Raw genomic sequence first — 23,064 nt, 5'->3', positions numbered from 1 at the left:
ACCGACCTATCACCACCTCATGCCCAAGTCAGAGGTTCCTGCCTTGTGTCTGCCCGGCCTCTCTTCCTGCACTCTTGGGCATTCCACTTTCTTTATCCACTTGGCCAGCGGTTCCCCTTGCCATCTATCTGTCACATCCAACTGTGCTTCCATCTGCCCTTCCATCGCTACATCCTCCTCCAACCATCTGCCAGCTTTCCCACCCATCCTTCAGACTGCTGGTATTTCTATGCACCCCTCTTCGCCTCCCTACTTGTGCGTCTGAAACTCCATCCACTGGTCCGTCTGTCCGTCCATCCCTCCATCTTTCCGGAGCCCGCCCATCCATCTCTCCGGCCCCCTGTCTGGCTGCAGAGTGAGCCCTCTCCTTGACCGGTCCTCTGTTCCCCGACCCCCAGAGCCCGCTAATCCATACCCGGCCGCAGCTCTGCTCTCCCGCAGGCCGGTCTGCCGTCGGTCTCCCCCCGCCCGCCCCAAGCCCCCCGCCCCCGCCGCGGGATGCAGGCCGGTGCCAAATGGGCCCCGCAGCCCGCAGCGGGCCGGCCGGCTTCGGTCTGGCGGCCCGGTCGTGCCGTGCCCCCAGCGGCAGGCGGCGCGGCTCCCAGGCCCCGGCGGGCGGCGGGCCCGGGGCGCGCGGGGCGGGGCCGGGCGGCCGCGGCGGGGCGGGCGGGGGCCGGGGTGACTCAGCCGCCGCTCGCCCCGCGGTCCGCGCGTCCGCCGGCCTCGCAGGCGGGGCGGAGAAAATGGCGATGCCCCCGGCCGCCGTGCCCCCCGCCCGGGCCCGGGAGCCGCCGGGGCCCCGCGCCGCCGCCGCCGCCGCCGCCGCCGCCGCCGCCGCGCCGCCGCTCGGCCTGCAGCAGCTGTCGGCGCTGCGGCCCGAGCCGGGAGAGGTCCCGCTGCACTCGCCCTGGACCTTCTGGCTCGACAGGTGAGGGGGCGCGGGGCCCGCCGCGTCCGGCCCCGGCCCCGCGGCCGCCGCCGTGCGCCCGCCCGGCCCGCGCCGCCGCTTTGTCTCGGCGCGGCCCCCCGGCCCCGCTCCGCGGCCGCCCGCGCCCCCAGGGCTCGCGCAGAGCCGGGTCGGGAGCCCGGGGCTGGGCCGGGGCGAGCGAGTGTTGGGCGGCCTCGGCTCCGCCCGGAAGGGCACAGGCGCAGCCCCAAAAGTTTCGGCAGCACTTTCCCCCCTTTCTTCCCCGCAAAGGAAGCGTGCCGGCGGGCGGCCGCCCTGGCCGGGCCCTGGGAGATGGCCCGGTCGGGGGTCGTTGGGTCCCCGCCGTAAAGTGGGGAGAGCGGCGCTGTCCTGGTTGCCCCCGCGGCGCTCCGGGGGAGCTCGGGACCCGACCTCCGCGGTGACAGCGCTCGGGAAAGCGGACCGGCCGGCCCCCTGGCAAGTGCGCCGGGGTGGCGAGGATCGCGGCCCAGCGGGGGCCTGCACCCCGCGCCCCACCGAAACTGCCGCCGACACCGCTTTGCGTTCTTGCTCAAACCCTGGGCAGGTCCTTCCTGACCACTTACGGTGCAGCCACGCGCCTTCTAGGCGCTGGGAATTCAACGGTGAGCAATACCTCACCTAGTCAGTAAAGCGGGGACAATTATGGCTCTCTCGGGGGACGGCTTAGGTGCCATCTCTTCAGAGATGCTTCCCTGACCACCGTATCCAAATTAGCACACCCCAAACCTTGCAGTCATTCTGTGTTCCCCTGCTCTCGCTTATTTTGCTCTGTAATGCTTAATGCTGCCACATAGTATTCTGTATGAATCACTTTATTTTCAGTCTGTCTCAGTCCCTGGGTACTTTCTCCTCTGTTAAAAGCCAACGAGCAGGGACTTTGTCCTTGACTTTTGCTGTATCCCAGCACCTAGAACTGTACCTGGCATACAGCAGGAGCACGAGAAGTTTTTGACAAATGAATAAATTCACTAATGTGAAGCCCTTTTTGGTATCTGTCACCCAGTGGGTGCCCAACGATGACACCTCAAGGTTGTCCCAAGAGCTTATGGAAATTTTGATGACACTGTTTCTCTGGTTAAGCGTTAGGGAGGAAGGTGTATGGCTGTTTTCTGTGAAATTTACTTAATAGACCCAAGTCAGGTCTTTAAAAGCCTTCCATAACATGCCTGCAAGGTTTTTAAAAAGTGATATTCACCCTTTTAAGGGACATAAGTTTGTTCCTTTCTTCTTATTGGAAATAGCACCCCTCTGTAAGAATTGAAACTCAGAGCCACTGCCTTTTCCGGGGACCCAAAGAAGTAGGGGGTGGGGTAGATTCAAGAGTCTCGTTATCTAAAACATTTTCACTTTCATTATGGGATGCTAAGAAAGCATTTTACCGTCATAACAGGAGTGGTTTTGGCAAACTTTAGCAGAATGAAATTATGTGTCTGTTTTCAAAGGTGTGTTGTAACTAATGTTGTTACCTAGTATATGTTTTCAAGGTAAACCTGGATCTCTGGTCTATAATGGGGAAACTCTTGACTGGTGGAAACAGGCTTGAGGGAGTTTCTTTTTAAACAGGTCACAAATAGCCTACTTAAAGGCACAGCATTTTAAGTATGGTCCAAGATTTTAATACTACATAACAGTAAATAACTTTCTAAGAATATCTGGGATCTTTTAGGATAAGAATGTAGTAACTTCATTGAAGACACAAACTCGAGCTCTCCTGGTCTGTATTTCTGCATTTTTGATCTCTGAAAGCCAGCAGTCAAATGAAATAGTGTCCATAGTGTCCAAATTTGTAATAGAAATAATTACATTAACTTAGAAAGTATAATTACTTCCAGCATTCTTCATTTGAATTCATTTTGCCTGACCACTCACCCCATGGCTTTTATTGAGCTGTATTCCCTTCTCTGGGAGTCCCTTCTGTTTCTGTAGGTTGGTCTCCTTCCCTGTGGGGTTGTGAACACATTATGTTCTAGAAGTTCATTTGTAACCATTCCTCCCTAGGGAAACAGGATTCTATAGAGAGTAGTGATGTTCTCAGGAGAGCTTTCCAAAGCAACCTTCACCCCAGCATAGCTGATGTCCGCCACTGAGGGCATCAGTATTGAGTTCCACAGCACGTAGAGGCGCGTAGACTATCCTTTGGCACCTACTACCTACTTGTCCCTTTCAGCCTACTGTGTGTCCATGGACAAGTGATCTAGTCACTCTAAATGCTCAGTTTCATTGTTTGTAAAATGGGAATAATCATAGACTATATCTCATAGGGCTGTTCTAAGGATTATTGGATGAGTATAAAATACTCACATGCGTGCCTGGCATAGAATAAGTGTTTAATAAATGCTGACAACACTGTTACCTGAAGCTCCCAAATTACCACCTCACCTCCCCCCCCCCCACCACCACCACACATACTAATAGTCCCTGGATGGAGCACCCTGTGTGAACTCAGTGCTAGGAGGCCAGCAACCTGAACTCATTTCCCCCCATGAATGAATGGGAGAGTCCCTTAGTAGAGTTAGTTGCATCTTCAATAGTAATTTCCAGTAAGTCCATTGTTCTTGTTGTTGTTGTTGTTGTTGTTGTTGTTGTTGTTGTTGTTTTAAATTAGATGGTATGGCTAAGAATTCAAGCATATGGGGGTATAATTTTGGTTGGGGATATAGGATGGAGACTTTTCCTCCCCTTTTCTGGGTATTTAAAGCCGCGTCCTGTCTTGATCTTAGAGGCTACTCTTGGTTGCATGTCTCTCTCTCAGTGCTTTGTTTTCATCTCGTGGTGACCCCCTTTCCTCTGAGTATTGTCCATGGGACTCAGTCCTCTGGCCTCTTGTCCCCATCCACACCACACCAGTGATGCCGTTCAGTCACAAGGCTTTTAGTTCCATCACTTTGCTGGTGATTCCCACAGTTTTACACGTGTGCATCCGTCTCCTTCTCTCTGTCTCCATCTGATACACATGTGAACTCGACACAAGTCAAACCACCTCTTCAGTTTCTCTCCCCAATTTGTCTTCTTCCATGTCTCCCATCTCAGATAAGAGCAGTTGACGGTGAGTCCATCCTTCCAGGTGCTCAGCCCCCAACTCTTGGAGACCTCTGTGACTCTCCCTTCCTTTTCTTCTCCTGTTCCTTCTCCCTCCCCTACATCCACTCTCAGCAGATGCTGTTGATTCTACCATCCAAATGTATCCAGAACCCAATGCATTCTCTCCACCCGCATCCTAACCCTGAGCCACACCACCTCTCTCACCTGGGCCATTGCAGGAGCGTGCTGACTATTTTCCCTGCTTCTACCCTGACCCCCTACAGTCCCTTCCCATCCCAGCAGCTGAAGTGGTCCCTGTAATACCTAAGTGAAGGCCTGCTCTCCTTTTTACTCAGCAAAAGCCAAAGTACTTACAATAGCCTTTGAGACGCTATAGCATTTCCTGTCCCCACCCAATATACCTTCCCCCTCCCTCCCCCACCCTCGTCTCCCTCTCACTCTTTCTCCTACCCTTCTAGGTCTTTCTCTATCATCCCAAGCATGGGCCTTTGCCACCAGCAGCCCCTCCTGCCTGGAATGCCCTTCCCTCACTCACCTGCTAGGACTGGGCTTTCCTCTCCTTTTGGTCTCTGCTCACGTGTCATCTCAGCAGGGCCTTCCTTAACCACTGATGCAAAATGGCGCACACATCCTGACACACACTTCCCGTGCCCCTGACCCTCCTTTGTTTTTTCCATAGGAGCCTGCATTTGCAGGTCTCCTCTCCCTGGCATGTCGGCTTCCCAGAGTCCTTTCTGCATCATCCTGCCCTCAGCTCCTGGATCAGCACCTGGTACCAGCCATCCCACCCTGAATAGTTCGGGGTTGTGGGATTATACCCCTGGTGACTTCCCCTTCTCTGTCATGGTGGTTCATCCGATTCTGTAAATCTGCCTCCCTAGCCCTGACCTCTCTCCTGAGTTCTAGACACCCAGTCTACCACATGCTGCTTAGCAATACCACCATCTGACACATTTTTCAGAGTCGGAATTTCCGTTTGTTCCTTGACTCCTCTCTCAAAGTACACTACTCCATCCAGTTCTGTGCTTCCAATGGCTGGTCCCCTGTTGGAAGTCTAATCCGGCCCCTCCCCTCCATGTCCGTGCCTCTGCAGGGCCTGGTGCTCTCTAGCCCCAGGTACATGCTAGCCTGCCTGGCCCCAAGTTCTTCCCTTCTCCCAGCACCCCCCTACCTGGGCTTCCAGGCTTAGCCTTCTACACTGTACCTGGTCTTGCCACTCCAAACCCCTACCTTTTCACCTGTGCCACAGCAGCGGACTGTGACTCCATCTGTCACCACCTCAGGGTGCCTCTGTTGTGGGCTTGTGTGCCCCCAGCAGGTGGGATTCTGGATCGCCACCCTCCTTTGACTAGAGCAGCTCTGATTGGTTTTGTTGGTGGTGGTTTATTTTAGAAACTGGCCACTCTAATTTGAAGAAAGCATTCCGCAGGTTAAAAACAAAAACAAAACCTAAAATCTGTAGATTGCAGGTTATAAACGTCTACATTGCTGTTTTTAACGTGAAACCCACCTTGTTTTTAGCGTCATCACCTGTATCTCCCCAACTCCGAAACACCACTCTCTGTGCGTCTCCCTGGACCCAGCGTGTCGTCTCTCTGGTAACCGTGGGCTTGACAGCCTCTGATCTTTGTCTCATGATGTTCCTTCAGGTTGGGATGCCTCTCTCCCCTTAGTCTACCTGAAAGGCTGCCATGCATCCTTCAAGGCCTTGCAAAGATGCCAACTCTGTAATTGTGCTTAACTAGCCCTTGGCCTAGGCAGGATTCATCCCACCACCTCCTTTGTGCACCTGCAGCATTTTTTACAGGCCACTATTTATATTAAGAATTATTGATTGCTTCTCTGTCCCTCCTTCTTGACCATGAGACTTGGACTGCCTCATGTCTGGCTCCCTAGGAGTGGATATGACAGTGCACATAGTAGGTGCTTAGGGAGTATTTGTGTGCTTGTGTCTTAGTCACAAAGGTAGGCCAGTCACGTGAGCCTCCCACCAACCCACCCCATCGGGGTTTCCCTCCACCCAACCAGTGTTTTTCACTGTCATCTCTCTCCACTTACATCTGAACCACCTGGCTGTGCCTCTTAAAATAGAGGCTCCCAACCCCGCCCAGGACCTGCTCTCTCAGACCCCTGAGATGGAATGCATATTTGTGACAAATGCCTTACCCATCACACATGAAGAATTACTGCTCTGTTTATGGATGAGGCTAACTGAGCATATCATTTGCCCATCCCTGTTCTCACCGTTAACAGTACATGCACAATGACAGCATGGTTCTGGGCCTCCCGGAAGGGACGTCTTTTGTACCACATGCTTCCTTAGCATCAGTAGAGAGTTCCAGGAGGTACCAGAGGGAGCCCCCTTTCACGATGTGGTGCTTTCACATGCATTCCAATGGTGGGCTCCTAATAACAAATCTGATATGGGGACGAGGCCATGCTTGTTGGAGAGGATCTCAATACCATTCTTGTTCATAGAGTGGCCTTTTGGGACCAGGCGAGGGTAGAAGACTGCCATAGCTGACAGGGACAGAGTGGCTGGCATCTCGACTTTTCCTTTCCTGCTTTCATTTTTGCCTTTCTGAACCCACAGTCTCTCTTATTGTCCCAGGATTTTATTTTCTGGACGGGGCAAAGGGTCTCCAGGGAGCTCAGGTGGGGAAACGCTCTGAAGGAGGGGCTCATGACCTCAGTCTTTGGGTCATTGGTTCCTTCCCACAGGTAGGCCTGAAGGCCCTAAACATTCTCACCCAGGAAAGTTATAAGCCCTTCCCTGGCACTAGCTGCTTAAAAAGTGTATTTTCCTTCTTTTATTATTACAGATGCCATTTCCTTATTTCCAAACCTGAGACAGCTCGCAGGACGTCAGTGGTCTGGCATGGTGACAGTCCAAAACCTGGCCCTAGTGCTCCTGTCACCTCTGACACTGTCACACTTCTCTCCCACCCAACCTCTGTGTGCTCAGGGATTCGTTATATGCCAAGAGGGAAAGAGTTCCATTTGCTAGTGTCCAGGAGCTTAGAGGCCAGGAATGAAAATAGATGGAAGCCTGGAAAAATAAAAATAAACGTGCAAAAATAAAGCATTTAGACTATGAAGCGTGTTTCAATAGATGCGTTATTAAATGTTCCAGATAGGCCCTGGACCATTTTTGTATGTGACTGTCAAACAGGAAGCTGGTGTGGCCGCAAGCCACAGGTGTGTTTAAAAGTGATTAAGTTGAGGGGCGCCTGGGTGGCTCGGCCGGTTAAGCGTCTGACTTCGGCTCAGGTCATGATCTCACGGTCCGTGAGTTCGAGCCCCGCATCGGGCTCTGTGCTGACAACTCGGAGCCTGGAGCCTGTTTCGGATTCTGTGTCTCCCTCTCTCTCTGCCCCTCCCCTGTTCATGCTCTGTCTCTCTCTGTCTCAAAAATAAATTTAAAAAAACGTTGAAAAAAATTTAAAAAAATAAAAGTGATTAAGTCAAAATCAGCTTTAATGGAGTGAACGATTTAGGAGGGGTGCTCTTCATCACAGAACTGAGCCTGTCAAGACTTTCCCTCTGACTGCTGAGCCGGATGTCAGTAAATTCAACAAGACTGGCTTTATGAGACCTATCCCTGGCTTTCAACTCTCCCTCTCTAAGGTTGTTCCCTTGGCTCAAATGAAGTGGTCACTCATACAAGGTGGAATATTGTCAGTATTCATTTCTTTCACCAACCTTTTATCATGTGCTTGGACATTGGGTGTGTGCATATGTTATGTGGATATATTGTACCGTTTGCAAAATTTCACATCTTTTTCCACTCTAGCTTGTCAGTATTAATTCCTGTGTACTCTGTTGGGCTAGGTGCTGCCCTGGGTGCGGTACGTAAGTACCCACAAGGTTCTCACAATGTTGCAGTAGGATGTGTCAGCAACATTTTACAGATGAGAAAGTTGAGGCCCAGAGAAGCACCTTGACTAAGGTTACCCAGCCAGTACAAAATGGAAACAGGATTTGAACTCAGGACTGTGTGTGACCCCAAGCACTGGTGTCTCTAGCCCTGTTGAACACCACTTCCTTGTGAACGTGAACAATGAACAGGACACAATTCTTCCACATCTCATATCCTGAAATAAGGAAGCTAGGTAGGACTTGAGAGGCAATCTGGTCCTCCCACTTAATTTCACAAACGAAGAAACCGAGCTCCTGTTTCATGGGGGAAAAAATGAAGCCAGGGACTCCCTGCTTCAGAATTTGCAAAGAAGAGATCCTTGCCTCAAATCCAGATTTAAGAGCTTGTGTCGGATTGTCCTTCACATTTAACGACAGCCTCATGTTGATCATCTCTTGGGGTGACGACAAAAAATGCATCTGTGGGAAGAGGGATTTTATGTGTTTTTGATGATGCTATCTGTAGTTCATTAGCTTTTACTTCCCAAGTTGTTAGCATTTCTTACGGTGACTTAATTTAGATGACACAGGCCAGCACATCTCAAACTTCAATATATATACAAATCCCATAGGACTCAGCAGGTGTCTAATGGGCCTGGAGATGCTGTCATTCTAACAAGCTCCCAAGCAACACCGCCAATTAACTGACCACGCTTTGGCAAGGATGCAGGCAGGATTTGGGGAAACCTTTCCAGCATCTTTTCTTTCTAAGAAGCATCTCCAGGTGTCCAGGTCACTGGTAAGTGGTGCTGTGGCCTGCTAAGAGCTAGCCAGGTAACGGGCGAAGATCTTTGCCTGGAGTATTCGCAAGGGCTTCTGTCTCCATGAATTATTCATGAGCCTTACCTGTAGCAACCGTATCTTTAAGGGTGGGGTTGAATGGAGAAGGTGCGTTTGTATTGCAGGGAAGTAAACTGAGGATTGCAAGTTGCAGGAGGGTTGAGACTGCTTGGTGCAGAGTTGTATTCATGCCACCAAGCAGAGGATGGGTCAGGTAGTACGTGATCACTTCAGGTTCGTGGGAAAGAGCGAGGTTGCCAGCCATCCATGGTTCAAGTCCCAGCTCTGCCACTAGTCAACTCTGTGGCTTTGGCCAAGTCACCACCCTCAAACTTAGTTTGCTTTTCTGGGTTTGCAACCCAGAGTGGGTTTGCAACCACTGTTTACCTCATGATGTTTTAATGACGGTGAAATGACATAATGCATGCACATAACACGTGATACATGGCCTTTTCAAGTATTGGGGGCTCAGTAAGTATTTCTGGAATAAGGGAGAGGATAAAACGCCTTGGAGCATTTCAGACTTAAATTGAACTGGAAGGGTTCTGTCTTGTGAAATTCTCAGGGACCTGCTTTAATGAATCGATAAAGATGATTTGTAAGTAACACATTAGCTTTTTGCATGTAAATGGTGCTTAGGTGTCTGTAAACCATTTAGGTAGAACTGTTGGTCCAAACTTATGGGGCTTCCTGCCTTCTCCTAACTCCCCAAATGAAAAGAAATTTTACATAAAGAGTCTTAAGATGCATTTCCTGTTATTCTGTTATGCAGTTGAAGACACACAGGAGTAATATAAAGCTGGATTTGCGAGTTTGCGGTGTAAGTAACATTAATAGTTCCCCTGACGTCTTTACACAAATCACCTACTTGGCAGACCTCGAAGGACCCCCTCTCACTTCTGCCCTAAACCATCACAGCTTCTCAATTAGCCAACTCGGAGTGGAAACAGCCCTCAGGGTAGCTCTGGCCTTAATCCCGGAGACACCGGCACCCGATGGGCTTTCTTTTCTGAAGAAGGAATACAGGAGTTTCTCAGCTGTGTGTGTAACTCTCACAGACTTGGGATTCTTGCTGGCTGCCCCACAGATTAGAAAACGTACTCAGTATCTCTCAATTCTAATCGCATGCTCATCGGTTCCTGTTTTTCTGCCCCTGATGGTGATGATGATGATGGTGATGTTAGCCACAATTGCATACTAAATGCCACATGCTGGGTAAATGCTTTAAATAGAATTCGTTCATGTCATCTAAGTGGCAAAGCAATGGGTGATAGAAACCATCTTCTCAGAAACAGGAAGTGAGGGTCAGAGAGGGTCAGGCTTATCACCCAGCTGGAAGGTGGCTGAGCTGGGACTTGAACTCAAGTCCATTCATTCTAAAGATGATCCTCTTAGCCCCTCTGCTTTCCTGCCCGTGTTATTTGGTGACGTATCTTCTTCTCATGTTCAGCCCCAGAAAATGATGACCGGTACATGTGTTCTTACTGAATTGTGTCCCTTATATCACATTTTTGGGTATCGTTATTGCCAGGGATTCTGGTAGCATCCATCCCAGCCCTGCGTCTCCACATCTGCCCCCCTCCCTGCAGTGTGGCCAGATGGATGTTGGCAGGGGGATGACAGTCCGGAGCAGGTGGTGGGTCCAAGAAGGGAGTAGGTAGTCTAAAAAGAGATGAGAGAGGGATTTGCTGTTAAGAGTCCATGTGTGACCACCCATGACGCCAGTGACTGGTTTTTACTGGGAGCCATCCTTGTTTAAGAGGAAGATCATGGGCATGAGAGCTAGACAGATCAGGGAAAGAACCCAGATTTGCTACTTAAAAAGACTCACTGAGCCTCAGTTTCCTAATTAATAAAGTGGGGATGATGACACCAACCTGACCGCGTTGCTAAAGGATTGGAGACAATAGAAGCCAGACCCTCTCATATGACACGTGCTCAATAAAAGGAGGCCATTACATTAATATCATTAAATCGGAACACTCTTGGTGAACACTTCAAACTCCTTAATCTGATCCATCCAGGGAGCATTTATTGTTCTGCTCCTGTGTCCTCAGCTGCAGCTGTATACCTCAAAAAGGGGGTATAGAATTCAGAGGATGTGAAAATAGGTTCTGAGTCCCTGGTTCTGTGATTTCCCACCCCTCTGGCTGTGTGTCCTTCTAGGAAGGGTCATCGTCGACAAGTATATTCCTCTCATGGCTTTCTCTCCCACCTCATCCCTCCTTGGCAAAGAAAAGAGATCATAATTTCTTTGGCTTCAGGAATCTGGGGAGTTCAGAAAGCGGGGGTGCCAGTTCGAGAACGTAAACTTCATGAGGACAGGTCTTTGTGTCGAGTGATCACAACTGTGTCCCCATCAGCTAAAAGAGATGTGCAGTGAATCTTTGTTGACTAAATAAATTATAAATCCTCTGAGACTCTGTTACATGTTTCTGACAGGGGTTCTCAGCATGGACTCTGTTGACATTTGGACTAGATAATCCATTGTTGGGGGTGAGGTGGATGTCCTGTGCCCTCTGGGAGGCTCCACAATTGCCCTGACTTCTACCTACTAGATACCAGTAGCATCCCCCTCAATTGTGACAGTTGGACATGTCTCCAAATATTGCCACGTGTCCCCTGGGGGGAGGGGGGCACGCAACATCACGCCCAGATGAGTACCTTCTTTGGTCTGCAGAGTGAGGGTTTGCTGAGGGTTCTGTTGAGAGGTTTGGGTTTGTAACATGAATGAAATACAAAGGTTTGTTAAAGATACGAGAATATACTGTGTATGTGAGATAAGTAATAGTGTGTCTTTGATTTACCTCCGGGGCAAACATTTATCTTCCAGCCGGCACAAGTCTCTTTCAGAGTCACGGGGAGGAGGGGTGCAGGGCGGTCAGCTGCCAGGCCTGCATCTCTGCCCTGAGCCACCCGCATTGCTACTTTAAGAAACAGTAACAGTAGACGATGCAGCTTCTGGTTCAACTTTGAACCGGCAAGTCAAGTACAGGCTGACCTGTTTACAAGGCAGATTATTTTAAAATCTCAGCTTGCTTATTACCCTTTTAAAATTGATTCTGTGGATATGACGCGGTTTTGCTTGTTAAAGATGTCCCAGGTCAGGTGTGAGGATTAGGCATAGTGGTGTTTTTCAGTGACCGTCGCGATCAGATTTGGCTCACAGAAGAATACCTTTCCTACACTGGCCAAGCCAACCACTTTGTACTGTCAGGAATTCCGACAACACTTGTTTCGTTACTTTGAAACCTGGATATTCAGAAGACACTCCGGCAGCAAGAGGAAACCTTGAAGATCACAGAATCCAACCTTCTCCATTAAGAAATTAGGAAACCGAATTTCCATAGAAGCTGGTATTTTTCCTTAAAATGCCAGTACATCAGCATCACGAAATGTTAATCAGAAGACACCTCTCACTGAGGGTGATCCTGTTGGTTTGTGTGAGAACTTTCTCTGCTCTACTGGAAAGACTCTTCCCACAAAGCTGGGTGGCAGGGATTCAGTGCTGTGATGGAGGTGGAATGGTTAGGACCGCAGGAGTGCAGTGCAGGGGAATGGTGGGCGCACGGGCAGGAGTGCAGTGTGAGCGGAAGCGTGGGGGCACGGGCGGGAGTGCAGTGCAGGGGGAAGGGTTGGAACACTGGCTGGAGTGCAGTGCAAGTGGAATGGTTGGTGCACCTGCAGGAGTGCAGTGCAGGGGGAATGTTTGGAACACTAGGAGGAGTGCAGTGCAGGGGAAATGGGGAATTGTTACCACATTGGCAGGAATGCAGTGCAGGGGGAAGGATTGGCGCACCGGAGGTATTGCAGTGCAGGGTGAGGATGGGTGCCCTGGTGGGACTGCAGTGAAGGGGGAAAGGTTGGCGCACAGGCGAGAGTGCAGTACAGGCGGAAGTGTGGATGCATGGGTGGGAGTGCAGTGAGGGCAGAAGTGCTTTGCAGGGGGAAGGGTGGGCGTACGGTGGGGGGGCACTACTGGGGGAGGGTGGGTGCAGGGGTGGGTGTGTAGTGCCGGGGGAAGGGTGGGCGCAGTGGTGGGAATGCAGTGCAGGTGGAATGGTTGGCGCACTGGCAGGAGTTCATTGCAGGGAAATTGTTAGCACCCTGGCAGGAGTGCAATGCAGGGGAATGGTTGGTGCGTCTGCAGGAGTGTAGTGCAGGGCAAAAGGTTGGCACAGTGGCTGGAGGGCAGTGCAGGGGGAAGGGTTGGCACAGCAGCAGGAGTGCAGAGTAGGGGAATGGTTAGCACACTGGAAGGAGTGCAGCACACCATTAGGAGTGCAGAGCAGAGGGTAGGGTTGGCACACTGGCACGAGTGCCATGCAAGGGAAATGGTTAGCACACTAGCAAGAATGCAGTGCTGGAGAATTATTAGCACACTGGCAGGAGTGCAGTGCAGGGGAATCGTTTGCACACTGACAGCTATGCAGTGCAGGGGGAATGGTTAGCACACCGGCAGGAGTGTCCTCACACACTAGCTCCTGATAATATTATCTGACCCAGACGGAGTTGCCTTGTTGTTGTACTCAAGATCCCTTTCTGGACCCTGGAAACTAGATTTCTTTGTAAGACTTAGACAGTGAAACTGAGGGACCCTGAATGATTTTGTATGGTTGTCTCCTATACTAGAATGCAACTAAAAGACCACAGTGTGGATACAGAGGCATTTAAAAAGAGGCATATAAAGGAAATATTCCTCAGTGACTTTTTCCAGGTAAACAGTATTACCTTCACATTGTATTAAGTTGACCTAATGTCTGAGGTGAACATTCCAGTTATACTCCTTCTGCACAGTTAAAAAATTGAAGTGTGATTTAAGAAATAGTAAAAATTTGAAACATACCGTTTTTAAGAAGAAGGAAAGACAAAGTACATTTCCTTCCTTTGAATCCTAACCTGTCTCCCACCCTGTTAGGGAAGGAGCCCTGTATATACTCTCCTATGTGCTTTGGGTAATCCAGGGATATATCCTGCTGGGCATATTTGGTGGAGAGGTCAGCTAAACTTTTCAAGTGAAAAGAAATAGACATTAGAATAAATGCCAGTAGGTTTTCATATAAAAGTAATAGATTTTCTCATGTGAAAATCTATCCAGAAAAGGTTCAAGGTCTGTCTTGGTTTTTTTGTTCAATCTTTTTATAATTTAAGCCAAAAGCAGCAGAACAACCTGCATTAAATAGTAAATTAGTATTTATCCAAGTCAAGGCAGTCTCTGTGGGCTGATGGATTGATTGATCTGGGGCCCAGTCACTGTCAGAGTTAGGTGTTGATTGAATACCTCACTGTTCACCGCACTCTTCAACATAGTTATTTGAGCCTTCAGGTCTGGCAAGAAAATGCAATCATGTTGGTTATTGCTTTAAAAAAATGTCCAGCATATTTATAAACAACTAGAAAAGAGTCGTAAACACTTGGGTTAGATTTATTTATCAGATTTCACCTACTTAACATGGTCCTTTGTTTGCCCGTAAACTGGTCTATAATTGTTCTTCCTTAGTGACCTTCAAACAAGGGAATTGTATTCAGAAATAATTTTTTTCTATTCCAGTTAGATACCAGAGAGCATTTACTGGCCCATAGTTCCAGAATTATACTCTGTAGAACCCTGCCACTCATACCTCATGCCCCCCCTATACCTGGGCACGATCCTTCTTTGCTGTCCTCTCTGCCTCTGTGCTCTGTGAGTTTTGTGTGTATCTCAAGCGTGCAATGGTTTAACAGCTCTCCAGAAAGCGCAATGCCTTTAGGTTCCATGGGAGCTGTGTCTCTGCAAGTGGCCAGTAAAGATCATTTTTTACAGATGCCTGATGCTAGTGGGTCAACCATAAGCCAGCATGTTCTCCTCTCAGCAAACCCCATTTCTCACCTCACAACCAGACATGAGGCTTTCAAGCTTTACTTGAGGGGTGAGTTTTCATCTTCGGCCTGACATACCTGAATCCCAACGGTCTTGAGCAAGAACTGGTAATTCAGTGTAGGGAGAAAGAAAAGGTGGCAGGAACTGAGAGTCTTAGCTTCTAAGGATCTATGAGACCCAGTCCCAGGAAATGGTGCCGGATTTTTCTGGTGAATAAACCTGTAGTATGTTGCCATCTAGTGGAACATATGGCAAACTAAAGATTAATGTATTCTGACCACAGAGTTCCCCAGAGCTAATTAAATCAGCCCGAGAAAGTAACTGAAAGAATTTTTCTAAAAGGAAGTGTTTTGGAAATGTATGCAAATTTCAGGTGAAACTACAGTTGACTTTTAGTGATGGTGTTTTCTTAAAGTTGCCAAAAGGTTGCTCTGTTTCTTAAAGAGTTTGTGAATATTTACCACCGGGGAACTGACAAGGTTTTCAAACCTGTATCCCGGCAATGATCCTGCAATTTACCTGTCACCTACCTGCACAGTAGGCATCGTTTCTTTTCCACAGTCCTAGCAAAAGGTTTGGTTGTGACAAGGCGATTTTAGTGCTTTCTAAAATGTGTTTTTTTTTTTAAGTTTCCAATATTTTTTTAAATACATTTCCTTTAAAAAAATTGTTTTTAATTAAATTTCCACAGAATAAACATGCTTACATTTAGGAGAAGCAAACACATGACTTCACAAAGTAGGAATTTCACATCTTGAATTCTAAAGAACATTCCAGAAAATGCCTGATTCTGTGGTTTCAGACCTAATTTGTGCAAAGACTTGCAGACTTCTTTCAGGAACATTGACTACTTGTTTCTCTTGTTTCTTTGCTCTTTTGCTTTTGTTCGCTCAGATCCCTCCCTGGTGCCACAGCAGCTGAGTGTGCCTCGAACCTGAAGAAAATCTACACGGTGCAGACAGTCCAGGTAAGACGTCCAGGAAGTGGACGTCCCAGGTGAACGTGGTGTATGTTGGACCTCTAATCCTCCAACCTGAAACGGCTGCCGTGCTGGCCGTCCCCACCCAGGGTTCTGACATCGGGCGTCAGCTCTCAGGTCCAAGTTGGTAGAGCCGCGCTCAGCTACGTGTAACCCAGAGGCTGGCCCAGCGCACGTCCAAGTGGCCTGCTCTTCTCTTAGTGACCTGCTGAAACTTAGTTCCTACCTAAATCCTTCACAGACCCTCAGGGGCAGCAGGCTGTGGTACGTCCTTACATGGATGTGTGCCCCCATTCAAATACCAGCCTGGCCACTCCCTCTCTGGGTTCTCTTACCCTTCTCTGAGAGGCAAAATCATATCCCTGCAGGGTCATCTAAGGTTATAGGCCACCTAGGAAGAGCAGGCAGGTGTGAAGCATGAAAGTAGAAGGTCTCAAGCCAGTTTCCTGCTTCCATCATCCTAAATTGGGCAAATGTTAACCCTTTTAATTTCTGCAAACATTGGTATAATGATAGCACCTACCTCCGGAGTGGTTGGAAAGAGTGAGCAAGATAATGTTTATACCCTGCTTAGCAGAATACCTGATACATGGTAGGTTCTCAACACGTATAAGCTTAGATCTGTTAGTTCTTTCTCTGGCCAACTCTTATGAAGAAAATTTCCAAAAACCCTGGTTTATTTAGTTGATCATATTTCCATTTTCTTCAAAAGCAAAGTCTATCAAGTTTATCCCCCTTTTCGAGGATAATATAGTGTTTTAGACAGAATAAGGATTTTAAGGCTGCTTTATTCTTGCAATGACTAGTTGTCTTGAATTTTCTGGAAGGGCCAGCTTTGGAGTTTTCCTGTTGTGCCTCTAAAATTGTATTAGCAATTCCATGAGACGGGCATCTAGATTGTGTCCCTTAGGCAGGTTCTCATACTCAAAAGTAGCGCAAAGATCTTTTTTCAGACACTTTTCCCAGTATTTGGTTCAGAAAATTTGATGTGCCTGGTTCTGTGGTCCTGGGAATCTGATTTTAAGGTGTCATGCCTGGTCACTGAGCCGGGTGTAAAAACACAGCCCAGACCATAGGCCATGTCTGTTCCAATTGAGAAAATGACGTAAGCATGTGGAAGGCGAAAGAACAGAGCTGCTGTCAATAACCATGCGGTGCCAAGTACAAGCAGTGTCACAAGGCAGCACGTGGGCCCCCGTCCAGAGGGATAAGTGCTCTCATATTCCGGGAAAGGCTTCCCCTCGCTTCTTCCCTGCGGTGATGTTGCGGACTTTCGTCACCTCTTCCCTAGCAGTCGTTGTACAGATCTCAGAGCACTTGATTTTGAAGCCTGTCTCCACATGAAAGTCCATAGATCCCTTTGACTTTTTCCACCCCGTGATGACGTTGGGTCATCAGAGCTCCACCTGGGATTCCAAGACAACACTGGTGAAGTCAGATCAAGGGGTCCATCTGTTTCCCTGACCCTGCATGACAACAGAACATTGGGTTGGGCTTTGGTATCCTGCAGCAAGTTAGAGCTTCAGGGACCAATTTAAAGTAACCAGGCTGGCACATGCTGGGAAATACTTTCTTGAACACTCTGTTAGGAGATAATTTAAATTCAGTAAATGTAGATTTCGTAAGTATGCAGTTTAATAAGTTTTGACAAAGGTATGCAGACGTGTAACCATGACCCAGATCAAGATAAAAAGATTTGCATCTTTAGAAAGTTCCTCTGGGCCCTTGCATTCAGTCTTTTTCTTCTAGAATCAAGCACTGTTCACATTTCTATCACCATAGATTTGTTCTGTCTTTTATTGACTGTCGTATAAATGGAATAACACAGTTCCATACTGTATTGTGTCTGGTTCCTTTCCCTCAGTAAATACTGAAGGATTGAATGAATGAATGAATGAATGAGAAGTTAATAAATGAACCACTTTCCTGAATCACAACTGACTGCTTGTATAAGGATCCTTTAAGCTGTAGGCCACGTTCTCAATGGAGGCAAAAAGTGATCCTTGGTGGGGTAAAAAAAAATCCTACTCTTTTTATACATAAGTCAGAGATATATACATATATACAGCACATAAACAAATATATGGCTTTGCTGTGGTATTGACCTTTCACAAGGGAGTAATTAGCACAAGGGGCTCTTTTGAGGAGGCCTGGAGAGGTGTGATAATGAAACACTGTCCTTAGTGGTCAGGAAGTTCTTTCCTATCTCTGATGCCTCTGCCCCCCTGTTTCCTCATCTGTAAGACTGAGATAATTGCAGTGCCTACCTCCCTAAGGTTGAGCAAGGTTTTGATGAGCTTGTGGACGGTTCCTGGTGGTGCTTGGCACTTAGTAAAGCCCTTGGACGTTGGCAGCTTTTACTAAAGTGGTGTTGGATGCTACCCCTTGGCCTCATCAGTTGACTGGCGAGGATGTGGGTGACGGTGTAGAGCGGTCACACTGCCTGGGTTTGTATCCCGTGTCTGCCGCTTACGGGGTCGGGCAGGTTGCTTAACTTCTCTGTACCTGCTTATTCATCTTCAAGATGGGGAGAATCTTGATACTGATTGTATCATGAGGCCCTGAGAATGAAATGGCACAAGGAGGTAAAAAGTACATAGTAAGTATCTAATAATAATAATAATAATAATAATAATAATAATAAACCTCACCTGCCATTATTCACTTACTTCTGTTGGAACTTCTTTTTGTAGTTTCCTCAGTCACATTTTCTGTCAGAAAACCACATAGCACTACTTGTAGATTATTTATTTCAAGGTATTATCCCCCAGATTATGCCCCTACTGACACCTCTACTCACGACAACATATTTAACCTGTCAGTGATTTGAGGATTCCAGTCTGTGAGTGTCCTAAACATTTGCGAATAGTCCTTAGTATTTAACAACTAGCTTTGGTGCCAATTTTAATTCATTTGAGGACATGCCTTGGTTCCCCTGTGTTGTTATTCTGTGATCATGTGTTGATTTTTGGACCTTCCCTCTTTCAGCACTAAAAAACTCATTCCTAATTGTGTCCTTGATTTTTCCCCATCCCTGTTGGGATGAAATATGAGAACCATGTGTTATTAATGACTGCTTTATATATAAGGATATAATATGTCTTTTTGTACTTTGAAGCCCTTCAGCAAATCAGAGATGTTGATGGGAGTCGGGGAGGAATGGTTATTCCCATTTATTAGCTGGAGACACTGATACTGAGAGGTTAGTGCTCGGAAACATCTAGTGGAAACAGCCAATCTTGCCACGTCTCAGGGACTAGAACTCCCGCCCCTTCTAGTTCAATTCTTTTTCTTTCACTCTGCCCTGACTGAGAAGGTGGGGAGGCGCGTGCCTCCAGACGGTCCACTGACCCCTGCTGAGGACACTCTCACTGTAGCCAACAATAATTCTGTTTGCTTGGAGTTAAATTTATTTCCTACTTTCCTGCCTTTCTTGGAAAATTCCATTTTTCATCTCGTTGTGTTTTCCAGATGCTTATTGATTCCTTTCACTCTTTTGTAAACATTTCCAAACTTCCCACATTTCTCCTGTGTTTTTACAACCTGAATGGACACAGTACAGAATAGGACACAGCTTCTGAACATGCCTGATTTTACCTGTGAGACAATGGAGAGCTACCTGCCAAATGTGATTTGCAAGAGAGGGCTCCCTCGTCCCCACTGTCTTTTAGCTTTCCTACCACAAAACCAGCATTTCCACCCATGAAAACTCACTGCTCTCCAACACTCTATCCTGTATCGGCCGTCCGGGTTATCCCCTTCAAGATTTGGCCATACTGTGTTCCACCTGTGCCATGTTCACCCCGGTATTTCCTATAAATTGGCTGAGTTTTTACTTAAATTTACATAATACAGAAACTTCATATTTCTTTTGTAGGTGGATATCCAGCATCGTTTATCCTAAACAGAAAGTCTTCATCAGAAATACATATAATCTGTTAAAATCAAGAGTGTTCCTTCTGTACCTGTGTACTGCCAGTGGTAATCAAGACATCATCCCTCATCAGAAGGTGTGGGATGGCTGTGCTCTTACGGATCAGTAGGTTAGGACGACAGATTGCCTTCCACATCACTGGGGAGTGAGGGCTGTCGCTTTCAAAAGGAGAGGTTTGGGGCGCCTGTGTGGCTCAGTCGGTTAAGCTTCCAACTCTTGATCTCAGCTCAGGTCATGTGAGCACCCTCCCCCCCCCCCGCCACACACACACACACACCATGTCTGGCTCTACGCTAACAGTGTGGGGCCTGCTTCTCTCTGTCTCCACCTCTCTCTGCTCCTCCCCTACTTGTGCTCTTGCTGTCTCTCTCTCTCTCATAAACTTAAAAAAACAAACAAACAACAGGAGAGGTTTATAGGTCAGCACTGATAATGAAGAGTGATGTGAAGATTGCTTCAAATTTTGAACACAAGGGCAGCCCGCAGTGGGTGGCATCCTGCAATGGAATGGCCTGGAATGAACCATTTGGGTGAAGGGAAGGGACCGAGGTAAGAAAGAGAGACACTCAGTGTCTCCGCATTGAAGACAGACAAAAGGTCCTGCAGCCAGGACTGCTTCGTGGGTCTGTGGAGCACAGACTTAATTTCAGGTTAAGGCAGGTTTCTTTATCATCTAATTTATTCACCATGTGTATAATGAGATCAACATTTATAGTAACTGTCCATTTGTGCCAACATAGAACTGCAGTCAGGTTACCCATGATCCTCTGTCTCTGCTGGGGGCCCTCGTATGGGTGAGGCTGAAGGGGCAAATTAAATCTTGCAAAGAAGAGTAATTTAGTCACTTCAAATGTAAAACCTGGTCTCTGAAGGAGATCGGAATATGCCACCCCCTAAAATGCCACTTTAGCATAAGAATTATTTTCAGCTGGAGACAGTTGAGAAACAGCAGACACAAGAGGAGCCCTCTACCCTCCTGTCTGCCTAACATCAGGGCATAAATTTCCCTTTTAATGTGGCATAAACTTCCATTTGTAAGGGTATCCCCCTTTCTTGTCACTTGAGTCTGCATAGCAAACCTTACTCAACAGCCGTCTACCATATATGTCCTAATCACCTCCCCAACCTACCACCTGTCGGGAGCCCCAAACCCCTTCTCCTTTGGCCAGTCACTTTTCACAGTGTATCACCCTTCATTATAATAGTGTATAAGCTCCTGAGTCCAACTGCTTTCTCTGGGCTTTCACTTCCATTCTGTGAAGCCCCTGTGCACTTAAAAGTATTAACATTGACAAAGACACATATACCTGCGGGCCTTATTCAGGAAGCCAGATGCATGCAGCTCTGATGTCTTTCCCCAGGCTTTTCTGGGGACTCTCTCCTCTCAAAGTTTGAATTCCACTTAGCTCCCCAATCCAGACTTTGCATTTTATTCAGTGACTTCCTGTGTGGTGAGAGATTGCCCTAACACCCTATCCTTTATTTTATCATCAAGCGATGACCAGACCTCCAAACTTTGGTTCTCTCTGTGAGTCAGGCCTTTTTGGAATTCAGAGCAAAACCCCTTTCTCTATCAAGTGCCCAGCTCTTGCCAATCAGAAGCACTTGGCTTTCAGCCTGTTGTGTCTGCTGTCAGTTAAAAATGTTCTCTAAGTTCTTCAGTTGTCTTCTTTGTTCTGGATTCTTTCTGCCTTCCTCACAAATATCGTTGATCCAGTTGGTGGGAAGCAAGCTCCAGACAACTAGAAATTCATTCCTAATAAAGGAAAATATTTGCATATTATTTAAAAAAAATACTCTTCTGGGGTACCTGGGTGGCTCAGTTGGTTAAGCATCCAGGTCCTGATTTCGGCTCAGGTCATGGTATCAGGGTCCTGACTTCATACCCTTTGCTAATAGCATGGAATCTCTCTCTCCCTCTCTTTCTGCCCCTGCCTCCTCTCAAAATAATTAAATGAACTTAAAAAACTACTCTCCTGCTTCATATGCTATGGCCCTTAAGAGAAATTCTGAATTTTGTTTTTTTTGGGGGGGAGGGGGTATAATTTGCTGGGTGTTTTTGTTTGTCTTACACCCGGTTGCCTGTCACAGCATGGCATTGTTTTCTTCTCTAGTATTTTCAAGTATATTGTCTTTTTCTGTTCTTGAGAACATTCCAGTAGAAACTCGAGGAGGAAATGTGTCAGTTTTTCTGATAGTGAATGATGATCTGTTTGGCAGACGACGGTCAGGTGGCTCCAATCAGAACTGGAGGATTAGGGATTCCTCAAGTGGTCACTACTGTCTAGTGAGTCTAACCACATCTTGCTTCCTTACTTTAGGCAGATCACAAACCTTTGACTTCACCTTGAATCATTAAATTGTCCAATGAAATAGCTGTTATCTGCTCATTATGTGGAGAACGAGGTTGGGTTTCAGGGGCCCCATGAACTGTGAAGGTGATCCTGAGAACCATGGTCCTAAATCCAGGTAGACTTGCTTGGATTTTCACCTCCACTGATGAGCCTACCTCCATTCAAGGAAGGTGCCAGAATGATGCTTGAGAACGTACCCACCAAAGCGCAGACTGCAAGGGCAAGTCTGGCCCTCATATATGCAGTTCTGTTCCCCCAAGGACTCATCACAGTGCCCTGCCCCTCACTGGTGTCTGCAAATGTTGAGCAAACGAATGATACCTGACTCTTCTGCCTGTCCTTATCCTTGAGTGATCATTCAGGCTTTTGGAAGAAGCACTTAAGCACTGTACAGAAACATTGTGCTTACGTCTGCTTCAACCTACTATTTGCAGACCGCTTAGAATTAATGATGAGAGTTATAAGAATCCTAAAAGCCATTTGGCTTTTGAAATCTATTTGCAAGTTTCTCTCCGTAGTAAAATTTAGGTGCTTGAACAAAAATAAAAATGTGTTACAGAGAATATCATCATGAATTCTCAAGCTTCCAGTGAAATAGCTCTTTTACTTCTGTGGGTAGGGCGGTGTAAGGAGCTGGGCAGTGCTGGATTCCTTCCTCAAGCTATTTCACCATCATGCATACAGTCGTCTCCCCTTGTCCAACAGGAAGACATTCCGAGGCCTCCTGTGGATGCCTAAAACACTGCCTTGTGCTGAAGCTTACATATACAAAGATTTTTTTTTTTTCCTGTGCAAGCATACCTATGATAAAGATGAGTTTATAATTAGGCACAGTAAGAGATTAACAGCAGCAATGATAAAATAGAACAATTATAACTATACACTATAATAAAAGTTACCCGAATGTGGTCTTTCTCTGTCTCTCAGAATATTGTCCAGTAGTCAGCCTTCTTGTGATGATGTGAGGTGATGAAATGCCCACATGGGGAGGTGAATGACAAAGGCCTGTGACATAGCCGCTAAGCTACGATGGAGACCTTCTGCTCTTATGTCAGAAGGAAGACCATCTACTTCTGGACCACAGTTTACCACGGATAACTTAACAAATATTCCACACATTGGATAAGGTTTGCAACAAGGAAACAGACCGGTTTAGTGCCGCAGAGTTTAAACAGGGCTCTTTTCAACGGCATCACCAGATGTTTTGCTCCTGTTTTGTGTTCACACACAAACTTGTAAATATGTGCC

General features: G+C 47.3%; 1 protein-coding gene across 1 annotated transcript in view; it reads left to right on the top strand.

Annotated features, from left to right (window-relative positions):
• Nucleotides 1-743: 743 nt before the first annotated feature.
• EIF4E3 (eukaryotic translation initiation factor 4E family member 3) overlaps nucleotides 744-23,064 on the top strand; it is a 37,857-nt gene continuing 15,536 nt past the window's right edge. Inside the window, exons 1-2 of the mRNA XM_042929979.1 lie at nucleotides 744-928; nucleotides 15,444-15,516. Of these exons, the coding sequence (XP_042785913.1) occupies nucleotides 744-928; nucleotides 15,444-15,516 (258 nt within the window). The remainder of the gene's footprint in view (nucleotides 929-15,443; nucleotides 15,517-23,064) is intronic.

Source organism: Panthera leo, chromosome A2 (genome assembly GCF_018350215.1).
Source record: "Panthera leo isolate Ple1 chromosome A2, P.leo_Ple1_pat1.1, whole genome shotgun sequence".
In the NCBI taxonomy this organism is placed as follows: Eukaryota; Metazoa; Chordata; class Mammalia; order Carnivora; family Felidae; genus Panthera; species Panthera leo.
The sequence above is the reverse complement of the archived record's forward strand: the minus strand, read 5'-3'. Positions and strand labels throughout refer to the sequence as shown.